General features: G+C 59.5%; 1 protein-coding gene across 6 annotated transcripts in view; it reads left to right on the top strand.

Annotated features, from left to right (window-relative positions):
- The window catches only part of FHAD1 (forkhead associated phosphopeptide binding domain 1), a 33,054-nt gene that overhangs the window by 9,292 nt on the left and 9,729 nt on the right, over positions 1-14,033 (top strand). The window contains exons 1-13 of one of the 6 annotated variants that reach the window (XM_054849318.1): positions 462-780; positions 3,601-3,868; positions 4,735-4,826; positions 5,083-5,313; positions 6,701-6,824; positions 7,661-7,791; positions 8,889-8,954; positions 9,353-9,457; positions 9,861-9,968; positions 11,029-11,106; positions 11,492-11,644; positions 12,087-12,282; positions 13,888-13,958. In XM_054849318.1, the coding sequence (XP_054705293.1) occupies positions 3,601-3,868; positions 4,735-4,826; positions 5,083-5,313; positions 6,701-6,824; positions 7,661-7,791; positions 8,889-8,954; positions 9,353-9,457; positions 9,861-9,968; positions 11,029-11,106; positions 11,492-11,644; positions 12,087-12,282; positions 13,888-13,958 (1,623 nt within the window). In that variant the 5' untranslated portion in view covers positions 462-780. Of the gene's footprint in view, positions 1-461; positions 781-1,456; positions 1,482-3,600; positions 3,869-4,734; positions 4,827-5,082; positions 5,314-6,470; positions 6,578-6,700; positions 6,825-7,660; positions 7,792-8,888; positions 8,955-9,352; positions 9,458-9,860; positions 9,969-11,028; positions 11,107-11,491; positions 11,645-12,086; positions 12,283-13,887; positions 13,959-14,033 lie in introns of those variants that run through there. The other 5 variants (XM_054849320.1, XM_054849317.1, XM_054849316.1 and 2 more) reach the window with 5 other exon arrangements.

Below are 14,033 nucleotides of genomic sequence, written 5' to 3'. Positions count from 1 at the left end.
TGGCAGCGGGCGGTCGGGTGCTTGGATGGGGGGAAAGAGGCTCGAGCATCACCGGAGGCTGCTGGGGGGCTCTCGGTGGCGGGGGCGTTATTTTCCCTTTTTCTGCTGACAAAGGGTGCGCGGCAGCCCAGGACGAAGTCCCGATGACGAAGAAGCGTGCCAACGGGTGACGGCGTCCCCATCGCCAGGCGGCAACGTTTACCCACTTGCCTGAGGTTGCAAGACCTGTTTGTATGTGTGTGTGCAGTACTAAATAAAAATGAAGCATTAAAGGGAAAAAATACTGTTCTCTGGCAGCTTGCACAGCCCCCCCCGTGAGTTTTTTGATACGTGCGTGTCACCCGCTGGCAAGGAGACCTGCGGCCGGCGCGGAGCTGTGTTGTGCTGCCGAGCCGGTTGCTTGGGAAAAGGAGAAGGGGGAAGAAAAAAACCCAAAAAAACAAAGAGAAAAACGCACCCAGGAGGGCGGCAGCGGCTCCGGCGTGGCCGGGGTTTCCAGGGCTACTGCGAGGCTGCGGCCGCGCTGCCGGCCGGGGCAGAGCTGCGTTTGGGTTGATTTTGTACGGTTTCTGGTGCGCGAGGTGGTCGAGATGTTCTCAGCTCGGTTGGGTGCGTTGGACGGGGGACGGCCGAAGGAGTAGGTGTTTGTTTTACCGCAGGCCTTGCAGGGGAAGGGGCAGGACAACGCGATCCTTTCTAAAGAGTTCGGAGGGGTGTTTTCAGCTGAGACCGCATGCGACGACGGTAGGCAGGCACGAAGGGTCCGACATCGTCCTGCAGGTAGGGGCGAGGACGCCAGCCGTCGTGGAACGCATGGTGGTTTGGGTGCGGGGAGGAGGATGCCCTGGGGGTCTCTGTGTGAAGTGTAGGGGCTACCAGCTCGTGGCGGGGACGGGGGGGGGGCCTTTGGCAGATGAGTGACCAGACCTGAGCTGCTCTCCGGGAGGTTTCCCGGCTGCCAGCCCGCAGGTGTAGCAGATCGTCACGCAGCCCTCAGAGTCACTGCCTCGGGCAGCAGCTTTGTCCTTCAGGACTTCAACTCTCCCCCCACAGCACTTTTGTCAATGGCTGCCAGGTTCAAAATGCGGCTGTGAACGTGAGTCCGGAGGGATATCCTGTGCTCTGGCTCAGGGGGAGCATCCTTTGAGCTGGTGGTGGGTGCTGATGCCCAGGGGAGGGTGGGTGCTGATGCCCAGGGGAGGGTGGGTGCTGATGCCCAGGGCGGGGTGGGTGCTGATGCCCAGGGGAGGGTGGGTGCTGATGCCCAGGGCGGGGTGGGTGCTGATGCCCAGGGCAGGGTGGGTGCTGCTGCGCAGGTTCAGGAGCAGGAGCAGGCTCCCAGGTTCGTCTCTGGGCGATCCTTGGGAAAGAAGCGGGGGGGGGAACGAAAAGCTTGAGCTCCCTCTGCTGAAGAAACTGGGGCGGTTCAGCGGGGAAAAGCACGGGACAGGTTTCCCGGCAGCAAGGTGGACGTGAGCAAGGTAGGTCTGGGAAACGTCCTTTTCTTCTCTTTGCATTTTCCGTTTCCTCAAAAGCTGCTTCCTAAGGGAGACGTTGGGCTTTGGGGCAAACCTAGAGCAACCTCCAAGGTGCAGCCCCGACGGGCGCGTTGCTCGTGCAGCTGGAGGTACCGTGGCGTTCTGCATGGCACGGCCAGGGCATCGCACCCGGCTCTGGAGCACAAGAGAAATCCAAAGCCATTGTAAAGTGGGGAAAGGCGGCGGCCGGCCGTGGGGACAGTCTCCTGTCTCTGGGAAAAGACCTGGTTAGGGATGTCTGCGGAGGTTGTTGAGCTTTTGGGTTATTATACAGAGAAGGATTGAGAAGACCTAGTCTGTTTTGTGTTAGTTTGGCTCTTGAGGAATCCTAGAGACTAGATCGTGCGTGGGAGCGGCAGAGCCTGGTCTCCTAGCAGTGCCCGTGTACGAATAAAGCTTTGTTGGAGTCAGCCAGTTCACGCACCCAGATACGGGGTTCGGAGGTCTCGGTGAGATTCCTGGTGTAGCAAGCTGACCCGCTAAATCCAAAAAAGAAAGCAGTGGCCAAGAGAAATTAAAAATAAGTAAATAAATAAATAAAAAGGTCAGCTGCATGATGAAGCTGGAGCAGCTGGGGCGCCGGTGCTGGTTAGGTAAAGTCGTTGTCGCTGGCATCGTCAGCGTTTTAATTTCCAAAAGTATACGCGCAGGAGGCCGTTCCGCACCGTGCCACAGCGGAAGCCCTGGGGGTTGCCTCTTTGTTGCTCTGGGCTCTGTGATCCTGCTTTGGCGGAACAGCTTTGAGGCCTGGCCCTGCCGAGTGCTGAGAGTAAATCAGCTCAGCATCGCAGCCTCCGAAGCGCGTGCGGTGCCGCGTGCGGGGAAGCCTCTCTCCTTTTCGCTCGTACGAGAGGGATGTGTGGTAAAGAGGAGCGGCGTCCCTGCAGTGCCGCAGGGCACGGGACAAGTGCCCGGAAAGGGACGGCGTAATGCTGCGGGGGGAACCGGCCCGAGCAAATGCCCAGGGTAGCGTCGGTAGCAAAGGCGATGGGGCTTAGCTGGGCTCTGGGAGAAGGCAAGGTCCTGGAGTAGGGGGGGGACGTGCGCTGGGGTCGTTGGCTGTATTGCGGTCCCGCAGGCAGGGACACCCTCCGCTAGCCCAGGTTGCCCAAAGCCCCATCCAGCCTGGCCTTGAACACTGCCAGGGAGCCAGGGGCAGCCACAGCTTCTCTGGGCACCCTGTGCCAGGGCCTCAGCACCCTCACAGGGAAGGATTTCTGCCTCACATCCCATCTCCATCTCCCCTCCTGCAGCTTCAGGCCATTCCCCTTGGCCTGTCACTCCCTGCCCTTGGCACCAGCCCCTCTCCAGCTTTCCTGGAGCCCCTGCAGGGACTGGAAGGGGCTCTAAGGTCTCCCCACAGCCTTCTCTTCTCCAGGCTGAACAACCCCAACTCTCTCAGCCTGTCTCCATAGCAGAGGTGCTCCAGCCCTCGCATCATCTCCGTGGCCTCCTCTGGACTCGCTCCAACAGCTCCATGTCCCCCTTGTCCTGGGGACCCCCGAGCTGTTCGGTTCAGCCCTTGGAATTGAGGGCTACACATAAGCCAATGGACGAGACCTTAATGGTTGCTTGTCTCTACCATACTGGAAAGCTCTGCTCGTGAGGAGAATAGGAGATAGCGTCGCGCTGACAGGTCTGACAGGCGCGGCGTAAGGTCGGATACAGGCGATGGCCAGCCAGGAGCGCGATGGGAGCCTTTGGTTCAGCTCTGTGAATGGGAGACGTGACAGGGTAGGATCGCCTGGGTGGGGTCCAGGAGAGGCACGAAGCGAGGGCTTTCAGGTTTTGCAAATGAAATGCAGAATTAGGGCAGTCAGATCTAGAGAGAGAGAGGGAAGAGCTCGAAAAGCAGCGAACTCCAAGGATTTCTTTGATGTCAGCAAAATAGTTGGGATTCCTGATTTAAGGCGGATACTTGGGCAATGGGAATGGGATAGGACTAAAAAATCTGCTTCTGCAGAGATCTGTGACTGGGTTTTTTACCATGTAATGTGTGCACACCAGGGGCTGAAAAACCTTCCTAAGCTCTTGCTGATTTTGTGTCCTTTTTCCACCGCAGATGTCCTGTCCCCCTGTGAAATGTCGCACGGCATGGACCGGGCAGCTCCAGGTGGTTGCAGAGCCCAAACCCTCGACTCCTGCGTCTCCTGCCCACCTCCCCTTGCTGCAGCGGCAGCATGCCCCTGGCTCTCCGGGCAACCGGGCTCCCGGAGCGGCCGGCCACGTGCCCCATCCGCCGCCGCAGAAGCGACCCGTGAGCGCCTGGGCTAGGAGCGTGGCCACCGCCTCGCCGGATGCTGTCCGTAGGACCTCCGCGGCGACGCCAGGTACGTCCCGATATCAACCGTGGCGGTTTGTAGCCTGGCGTCCTCTGTGCCCGACTTAGCCTCGAGCGGAGGTGATCCGAGCCGCGGCAGTTTTGCTAAGAGCCGAGAAGTGACGAGCGTGGCCAGCCATCGGGGGCGAGTCCCTGTCCGGTGGAGCTGACCGGAGACCGTACGTGGTCCTCGGTGGCACGCGAGGCGGTTGAGAAATGGGCCGTGGCATGCAAAGGGGAATGCCCTTGCCCTTGTAGCCGAGAGGGACGTTTCCTCTTCCTTGTGTGTGGCCGGGAAGGGCGATGACTAACTTTGTCTGCACTGGTGACTCCCGTTCCCGTCTCCTGTTGGAAGCGATGTTTTTTCCTCCTGCGAAGCGCGCTTACTGGCTGCCTTGAGTGCAGGAACTGTAAACGAGGTCCGTAGCTGATATGCTTCTGACGGTAAAGGATGCGATAGCACGTACTCATCTCTGGTTTGGGAAATAGAGCCGAAAGGATGCGCGCGTGCTCATGGCAGTGAAGGTGGCTATTTGGATGCACTATGTGATAAACGGGCAGCTTCGTCCTGTGAGGCTGGGCAGTGCTGACAAGTCAGAGGAGCCTGTCTCTGCTGTGCCTCTGCTGCCTTTCAGGCTTTTTTTGGCTCCCAGAGGTGTATTATTCCTCTCTGTTGTGCAGACTACACCGATAAGTGTCTCTTTAGTGCCAAATTGGTTTCTCTTCTGGCTGCGACCCGAGCTGGTGTGCTGTGGAGTACCCGCCGCCTTGGAGTAGTTTTCAGACAAGCAAGAGGGACGCCGCAGGACGCGTTAGCGCTGCCCGCAGCCAGTTCTCGTGCTGACGTTTGCCACTGTCGTGTTTGTTTTCTTCCAGTCTCGACCGACGTCTCGGGCGACGGTGCGAGCGGTGCGGGGGGAGCCCCTTCCCCGGGGACCCATGACGCGGATTTCCTCCCGCAGGAGAAGGTGATGCCGGGGAAGGTGTGAGGGATTCCATCCCCGTCCTGCCACGGGGCAGAGCAAACCCTGCCTGTGCTTGTGCGTGTCCGACGGCGAGTCCCGGTGGGGCGCAGGCAGCGTCACCAAAGGGGACTGCACCCATGGGTGGGGGGACGTGGGAAGCCAGGGCGAGCAGGTCCCGCACGGTCGATGGCCAGGAGTCGGTTCCCCCTGGAGCAGGGAGGCCGAGGGGTGACAGACGGCATCCGTCATCTGCCCGCAGGGTGAAAAGCTGCTGCGACCCGAGGAGGAAACGGGTCGCCTCTCTGGTTTGGAAACAGAATCAAAGCGGAAACAGGCAGTGATAAGAGATCTGCAGGATGAGATCGCAGCGATGGCAAAGACCCTGGCTCAGGCGGCGGCGAGGAACGAGGTAGAGCTGACCCAGAAGCTGCTCACCTTCCACCGAGAGCTGGGAGCCAAGGGCGAGGAGATCAAAGCCTTGAGGGAACAGGTACCGAATGCTTCAACAGGCACCGAGCAGGGAAAATACCCCTCCGGCGCAGATGTACTTTTCGTTTCACACCCAGTTTTTAGGAGGAGCGAGTTGCGTGCCTGAAACCAAGGGAAATGAGGGAGGGTTGTGGGTTTTTTTTCCTTCCAATTGTTTTGCGTGTTTGCTTGCTTGCTTGCTGTGCGGGTTTCCCTTAAAGTAACTGGTAAAGAAATATCCCCTGTAGGTGGTAGGATCTGTATTGCTGCAACGGGGAGGGATACAGAAGCCGAACCAGCCTTTGGCGGGGGAACGGCACGCGTGACCGCCTCGGGCCAGGCAGCCGGACCCCTTGTCCCAGGAGCAGACCGCGTAGTTGTGTTCGCAGGGGGAATACCCGTCCCAAAGGCAGTGCAGCCCCTCGGCGTCCTGGTGAAAATAAGTGGCTGGATAGAGGAGAGCGAGGGCTTATGGTTGTCTTCTCTGGGGATATGCTAATAGCACGCACCCACGTTTTACGAGACCTCAGCAAATGCCCTGCAGAGACGGTGACGGAGTCATCCTCAGTACCTCCAACGTGGGAAAGGGTCGATCCGAGGTGTGGGTCTGACGTGAGAGGCGCAGGTCAGCGGCCAGGCGTCTTTGCCGGCCCATCCTGGCTGCATCCTGCCCTCCCACCTAATCCTGGGTCTGAAGGAGGTGGCGAAATGCTTCGGGCTCGTCCTGTCTGTCGTGAAGAGGAGCTTTTGATAAGCGGGTTCCAGGTGGATTAAAAGGCAATATCGTTTTGGGGTGCTGTCAACGTCTCTGCTTTGACTGTGCCGAGATGAGACGCTGTGCAGTGCCTGGCTTTCCCTTCTCTGACAAAAGCCTTTTCCGCCCGGGGATTCGCTCCAGGAGCGGCTCTGTGGAAGCGGCCATTCGTGCAGCGGGAAGCGTATCGGTGCGGCGATGCGAGCCAAGCGGATAGCGCGGGCTGCTCCCCGCTCCCGATTGCTGCTAGGGACCGTAAAAACTGTCTCCGCAGCAGAAATGCGAACATGAGTTACTAGCGGCTCCAGATCCGCGTTTGTTGAGTTTTAAATACGTATGCACTGAGAAAGCGATAAACGTGCAGGTGTTTCTGCCCGTGCTGACAGCAGCTGCATCCAGCCCCAGCCATAGGCGTCCGGGCACGGCAGGCAGCGGGAGACAGTGCTTCTCCGTGCCTCTCGCGTTAGGATTTGGGCGTGAGCGGCCAAAACGAATTTAAGAGCTGCCTATCGGAAGCAAGGACTGCAGAGAGGTAGGCAAAGACGCTAAGGAGTAACCCCGTCAGAGCGGGACCGGGAAGCGTTCGATTTCTCTCTCCGAAGGGACCTGTAATAAGTTTTCGGGCGAGGAACACGGGCGATTCTCTGTTTTGCAGATCAGCCACTTGCAGAAAGGCTCGAGCCAGGTTTTCAGCCATTCCCTCTACGAGAGAGACCTGGAGATTGGAAGGCTGCGGAAAGAAAGTGAGATGTTGAGGAGGGACCGCGTCGCGGCCGCAGGTGGCGTATCCCCGGAGCTCTGAGCGGGGGCACGAAGCACTTTGGGACTGGCTCTTGGTAACGAGCGAGCGTTGGCAAAACCGTAGCAGCTCGTAGAAATGAATCGTAGTGGCTTGTAGAAATCATTCTACTTCTGACTGTGTGCCCGGAAGCTCTGCGGGAGTTGGTGGTCGTGTCTGACGTGACGAGTGCCCCTGGAGCGAGGGACGGTGTGGGGACTGAAGGCAGAGAGCAATGGGACGGAGAATTTTGTTTGAGGTGGGGGAGCACCGATGGCAGGGCAGGCGGTGCTGAGTAATGGGCTGCCCTTGCACCCCGCGGGGGAGATCTGTCCCCCCCCAGCTGCCGCGGGGCTGCGCCTGGCTGCAGAGGCCACCTCGGACCGCAAGCCTTTTCCGACAGCTTTTATCTCTGCCTTTATCAGGCACCAGGAACGTAGCGTGCACACAAAATAGCGCCTTTCGTAATGCATTTGGATTAGCAAAACTGCTCTGCTCGATTTCGTTGCCCGAGATAAGGGAACGGTGTCAGTGCTTGGCGGGGAGGAGGTATCAGAGCTGCGGGTCTGTCACGGTAAGGCAGCAAAAACGGATCCGTGAGAGCTGCTCGTCCCCCAGGGAGCATGCGCCGCGAGGCTCCGAGGAACTCGTGAGCAATGGCCAGCACGGCGTGCCAAAAGCTGAATCCGCGTTCCAAGGCCGACGGGTGCCAAAGAGGGAGGATGGCAGCTCAGCAGCAAGAGGGCTTTTGCAGGGAGACGCTTGCTTGGGTAACCTCTCACCGGTTTGGTTTGGGTTTTTTTTGACTTTTTTTTTTTTTTTTTTTTTTATCCTCAGGTCTAGTGACCAGCCTGCAAAGGGACATTGCCGGCAAGGAGCAGAAAATGCAGCAGCTCAAGCAAGACGTTGAAAAAATGAAGAAGGAAAACAGAGAAAAGGACAACCAGCTAGCAGTCGTGTCTGCCAAGGTTAACGCCCCTGATGAGGGGCTCAGGAATTTACGGTCTCGCGTATGGAATAACGTGGGAAACTAGGAGGAGAAGGGCCGTGCTTCTCTCTGAGGATGGTAGCAGCTCTCCGCGTGTCTTCACGTGGCTCCCTGCAGCCCAGCTTGGTTTTTCCCTTAAGGAAAGCAGCCTGTGCAGCAGGTTGTTTCTCTGTATCTGCGGCTCCCTCCTCAACTGGCAGCGGAGCTGCATCGGCCGCATAATAAGCGTAGAGCAGCCGCTGCCGTTTGGCTGGCTGGCTAGGCGCTCTTCCAGGAGATTTCAGTGATTCACCATGAATTTTAAGTACTGGAAAAGATACGTGGGACCCCTGGGGTGTGGGCAGGGGGTCACTGCGCCTGCCAGCCTTTACCTGGCTGAGCATCCTCCCCGGGCAGCTCTCTGGAGATGAACGATGTGGATCCGGCTTTGAACGGGAGGAAAGGGGACACGTATGAGCGCTCGAGCCCTGCGTACGGGAGGGGGACCAGGCGTCCCGGGGAAGCACGCTGCTGGGTGCCTGGTGGCACTTGGTGGCCCACAGAACTCGTGTCGAGGCGAAGGGCATGTCCCAGAGCCCAGAGCATCCCTCTGTGTTTTGCCCCGCTCCGTGGATGCGGGGAGACCCAGAGGGAGGTGGGAGCTGGTGCGGGCAGAACGGGGTCGGTCTCTGAAACCCCGATACCCTGAAACGCAGAGCTGCAAAGCACAGCCTGATAGAGAGATGAGTAGCCTGGAAGTGTCTGTTTTCATCACGATCAGGTGTACGTGGATGTTTTTCAGAGGTATTTGTTTCCTTTGGTCCTTTCCCCCCGCCCCTGACAGACTATCGCTAAGGCCAGAGGAATCTCTCTCTGTCGGGTTCTCCCCGCGGAGGTTTGGCCTCTCTCAGCCAGGCAAAGCTTTGGTACGGGCATTGCCAGGCGCGGGTGCTCTCGGTGCCTCCATGTCCCCATGGTGGACACTGTGCCACCCATTAGGTGTCTGAGCGCTGGGCTGCAGCAGAAATGATGGTATCTGCCTGCCCTGATGATTTTTATTTTTTTTTTTTTTTCCTCCTTGGTCGCCGTTCGTTCTAGTGCTCTAGAATTAAAGAGGAAATGAAGCGTGAACTTGAAGAGCGAGAAGTAATGGCGTGCCGCAATGTGAGTCTCAAGTCGTTTGGGGTGATGGAGCACGCGGGAGAGCAGCGACCGCAGGAGCGTGTCACCCAGAGAACAATTCACTGGCCGCTTTGAGGGAGTTGATTTGAATCCGGCTCCTGTGATAGAAGGCACCTAACGTGCCTAGCGAATGGGAGAGCTGTAAATGCCTGTAAAAACTGTGACGCCACGTTACAGTGCAGGAAAATGGCGTCGCTAAGGAGACTGCAGTTCCACTTGAAAGCCCATCTAGCCACAGTGAATATAGGTTAGGTGAAAATGCCAGGGTAAACGAACTGGGATGGGGGGGAGGAAAGGTACTGCTTATCGGTTAAAGTCCTCCAGAGAGGCGATGCCCAGTTCCTCTGGTGAGACCCCGCGCTGTCCCGGGACTCTTGCAGCGCATCGGGGACCTGGAACGTGACCTGGAGGGGCTGCGGAGGCAAGTGCGGAAGTATTGCGCCGAGCAGGAGAGCATCCGAAACCAGCTGGCCGAGAAAGCCAAGGTAACCGGCCGGCCGGGGGGTACGCGGCGGAGGGCAGGGAGGGACGGGCACGGCAGGTACCGTGGGTGGCAGACATGGGGGACCGAGGGCCGGGAAGCCCCAGGCAGAGGGTCAATGTGTGCCGAGCTCTTCCGCGGACCCCGAGGGAAGAAGGTAACGTGTGCAGGGGAGACTGCCCTACGCGAGTGGTGTCTTAGAAAGCTGAGGCAGGATGATGGCCCAGGCACCAAACCCAGGCAAAAAGCGGCGTTAAAGCATCCGATGCTGCAAACCCACCTCGCCCCGCTATTTCCGAGCCCCGTTTGACGTCATCTCATGCGACTAGTGGGTAGCTGGGGTTACAAGTGCTTATGGCGTGATTTCCGGGGATCGCTTTGATGTGCAAATGCTCTGGTCCTTGCAGGCTGAGGAGGAGCTGGAAGAAGCCCGGGCCAGGCAAGCTCTGCAGCTGCAGGAGATGGGGCGCAGGGAGCGGCTGCTGAGAGCCGACCTGGGGCGGGCCAAGGAGCAGGTAGGGAGCAGGCAGGGATGGGAGCATCCTGCAGGCAGCAAAAGGACAGGTTTTCCCCGTGGAGAAGGATGTTGTGCTTGAGCACAGGAGAGGAAATGCAGAGCCCTGAGCACCAAACCCCGGCACGGGGCTTAACTTGTCATCGGGTGTGGTATAACAGGCTTTTTCACAGGGTTTGCGTAGGCATCATCAAAGATGCAGCGAGTTGAACAGGATACAGAAACGCACTAAACTCTGTAACTGTAGTCACGCTGGCCAGGACCCACAGAAACCCTCCTCCGTGCCTGGGTAATGCCGCTCCGGGCAGAGAGAGCCCTTGGCAAAAATAACGTCATGCTAGATCGCCACCGCAGAGTTTTGCCAGCGTGAATTTGGTAGGAAACCTGTCACCAAGAGGCCGAAAAAATCTGAGCTGTTTGATTATGTCTTTGGAAAACAGCCCCAGGTTTTGGGCAGAGTGGAGCCCAAGGGCAACCTCAGGTTTTTAAGGGCAGGTGGAGACTTGTGGGTCTGCCAGGAGGGTTGGCACAGGGACAGCTGCCTGTGGAAGCCCCCAGAAGAGCCAGCACCAGCCGCGATACAGCAGCGTAAGGCACCAACCTCGGTGGGAATGGTTGCACCTCCTGCAGCGAGGCCGTGGAGGTGGCATCCCCAGCCTGCCCCGACTGTTTTGCAGGAGGAAATAGGAGTCGGCTGTAGGAAATCCCTGCCGGAGGGTGGGATGGAGCATCTGCCTAGCTCGGCTGGTCCATCTTTTGCAATTTGTACCGGCCCCCTCTGTCCCGGGACTCCTCCCGCAGCAGTAGGAGAGCAGCAGGAGATGGTCGGGGGTCACGTTGTCCTTGGCGGCAGGGAGCCGGCAGCCTCCCCTGGGTGCGGTGCTGGCGATCGCACCATGCGCCTCATAGGCAAAGGGAGGGAGGCGATTAACCGCAGCGCCGCGCTGGCAGGCACGGGGACGCCCTTTGCGTTGATGCGCGCGGGGTTGGGTAGAGCAGACCGGCAGAGCTGGTGTCAGTTCTCAGTGGTTTTTGCTTTCCTGTGTCCATCTCTGCCGTAGCTGGAGTCCTTGAAAACCCGAGTGATGCGAGTGTGTTCACCAGCAGGAGCTGCAGGGAAAGGCGTAACGGAGCAGCAGGTGAGTCTGGATACCTGTACCCCGTACATGGAGATTCTTGATGCCGCCAAAGCCTGTCGTGGCTTGAGCCGGCCGCTGCGGAACGGCCACAGTACCTGCACGGTAGTCCTGGTAGCGTCCGAGCTTCTCCGAGTCCTAAGCTGTGCGGCAGCTCTCCTGCGTTACCGATGCTGCTCTGTGGTGGGAAGGGGACGCAATCCTCTCTGTCCCCCAAAGTTTGGATGGAGTCGGTGGGCTGCAACAGGGAGAAGCCTGGGAGTCTGATGTAGCTGCCAGTTTGCAGCAAGTCTCAGTCATTGCTCGCAGAGATGATCTCTGGTCCCTCGGCAGAAAAAGGGCGTTAATATAATGGCTCACTCTCCTCTTCCTTCGTGTGCCACACCAGGTGATAGAGAAGGTCCAGCAGATCTCGGAAGAAAGGCAACAAAGTCATGAGAGAGAGAAGTGCCTGCAGGAGGAATTAAGCTCCAGGCTCTCGAAGGAAAAGGAGGTGTCTGCAAACATCGAGGTGTTGCAGAAATCCCTGTGCGAGCTCCAGGTCAGTTGTTTAATCTCTGCTGACCAAGTGGCAGCCGGGAGATAAGCGGCAGAGAAGAGAGACGCTTGTGCTTCGGTGCTAGCCAGGGCGCAGCTCTCCAGATGTGCAAGAGGGGAGGGTAGCCCCCCCAAAAAAGCGTTGGTTGGAAAGAGAGGGGAGGTGTCACAGAAGAGTCTCCTCCCCTGGGCCTGCCAGGAGCCGTTCCCGCCAAAGCTGCAGCAACCCACGAAGGGTCGTATCGAAGTGTTCAGGGGGTGGTGACTGGGACTGGACTGCAGAGTATAAACCATTGCTCGAGTATGCTGTAAGAGAGCACGGCTCTGAGGTGCTCGGGGAACAGGCAAATCCCTGGCCTTTCTCAGAGATGGTGTGTTGGTTGCAAAGTCCCAGCAGCCCGCTGACCACGGCGGCTAGCTCGCTGACCCGCCTGTGTTTTCTCCAGGCTTGCCTGAGGAGCTCGTGCAGCAGTGACAGCCTGCGAGGGGAGCTGGGGCAGCTGGCGGCGCTGTGCCTGGACCCCTCCGTTGCGGCCATCGGGGCGGCGGTGCTGGAGGTGGCACGTGTCCCCCTGTCCTGGCTGGAGGGTGCGGAGCGGCTCCTGGCCAGCGCGGGGATGGACCCGCACGCCTCTGGCAAAGGTCTGTGTCCCGCGGGGTGTCCGGGTGAGCTCACCTGCTCCGGGTGGGATGTCCTAGCTAGCCAGCTGTAGAGGAGAAAGCCCAGCGTGAGCCACTGCTTGGGGATGGCAGAGCCCTGTCTGCTGTGGATCTCGGGTGCTTTGGGCAGCTAAGAAACCTCAGGGGAGAGAGCCTGCGGAGGGGAGGGGGTAACAGCAGGGAGCAACGCTCGCACGTTGCAGCCCTGGCCTTCCCCAGACCGAGCGCAGCAGGCGAGGAGCAAGAGGTCCCTGTCGTGGGACTTGTGTCTGGGAACGCTTCCAGGCGCGATGCGGTTACACGCTCTAACGAGATGCAAGCGGCCCTCTGTTTCGCAGCCTGGGTCCCTCGCTGCGTCCCGGGTTCAGCAGTCAAGGAGCCTGGAGGCCTTTGCCCTGTAACAGTTATGGAGCGAGGCTTTCCTGCGGGCTCGGTGTCCTCGGGCAGCCGGCGTGCTCTTATTCCCTGCCTCTGTGACGCCGGTCACCCCGTGCAGCCACCCGTAGGACTCTGGGGGAGGTGTCTGTGGGATGCGACGCGTTGGACCTGAGCTACTGACGTGGCGGTTGTTCGGTCAAAGAGAGGTTTTCCCATGGTGGCATTTTGGAAACGCTCCCCGGCTGTGGCGCTGGCAGAGATCTGAAGCCCTTGTCCCGAGGCTGCAACGTACTTTGTTTGTCTTTTCCCGCGCGAGCTCTGGTGGGGAGCAGCAGAGCAGTCGCTGCGCGGAGTTTGCCAAAAGAGCGCGTGGAAAGCAAAGCGTAGGTCTGTGCCAAAGCATCGCTGCAGAGGAGTAACGGCTCCGACAGCGGCGTGGGAGGGGGAACGCTGCTCTCCCGGCAGCGTTGAGCATGGCCCGGGGCCGCAGGATGCGGCGTGGGTGGAGCGGCGTGGCATCGGCGAGGGCGCGGGAGGAGCTGGGAGGCCGCTGTGGTGAGCAGAGCGGTCATTGTAGCACCAGGAGCGTGGCACAGGAGCGTCGGGCTTAGAGAAGACGGGGTGACGCACCAAAACGGGTGACAGCGTGTGGCAAGGAAAATGTGGTCTCCTGGTGGGAACGAGTGCCTGGGTTGCACGCGCAGTCGAGCGATGTCTCCGGCAATAGCAGCGTCCTCGCGGGGTGGGAACGTGCCGCGGTTCCAGCAAGCACGGAGGGGGAAGCCTCGGCTGGCCCCCAGGAGCCTTGCCAAGGGGCTCCCTGAGCCTGAACCCCGCAGCCAGAGGCTAGCGAGGGGCTGTGGGCGCGAGGCGGAACTGTTGCCCGCGGGGTCTCCTTCCCCAGTAGCCGACAGCAGCCCACCTGCTGTGCCGGCCTGGGAGGGAAACCCGCGTTGCGTGCGCTCTCTGGGTATCCCAACAAGCGTGGGGGTTGGAGGGGTGACAGCGTGGGAAATGAGCGGCGCTGCCTTCTCCTCCCTGCTGCCTCTGGAGGAACGTGGACCCCCGCCATCGCGCTGAAGGTCAGCAGCGGCCCAAGCGAGTTTTGCAAGGAGGCGAGAGGCATCCCCGGGCCTCTGAGGGTGCTCCGGGCGGTACCCGTGGGCTGCGTGAGCACCCCGTACAGCGAGACTCCGTTGGCTTTTGCAGGGCTGTTGGCCGCTCTCGGGATGTTGCTGGAAAACAGTCAGGCAACGGCAGAGAGGAATCAGGAGTTACAGGTACGGAAACACGTATGCGCGTAAGCGGAGTCGATTGGGGATCTTTTGATCGGTCAACGCAACGGTAGTCCGAAG

Source organism: Grus americana, chromosome 21, assembly GCF_028858705.1.
Source record: "Grus americana isolate bGruAme1 chromosome 21, bGruAme1.mat, whole genome shotgun sequence".
In the NCBI taxonomy this organism is placed as follows: Eukaryota; Metazoa; Chordata; class Aves; order Gruiformes; family Gruidae; genus Grus; species Grus americana.
This window is presented reverse-complemented; position numbering and strand designations above follow the sequence as displayed.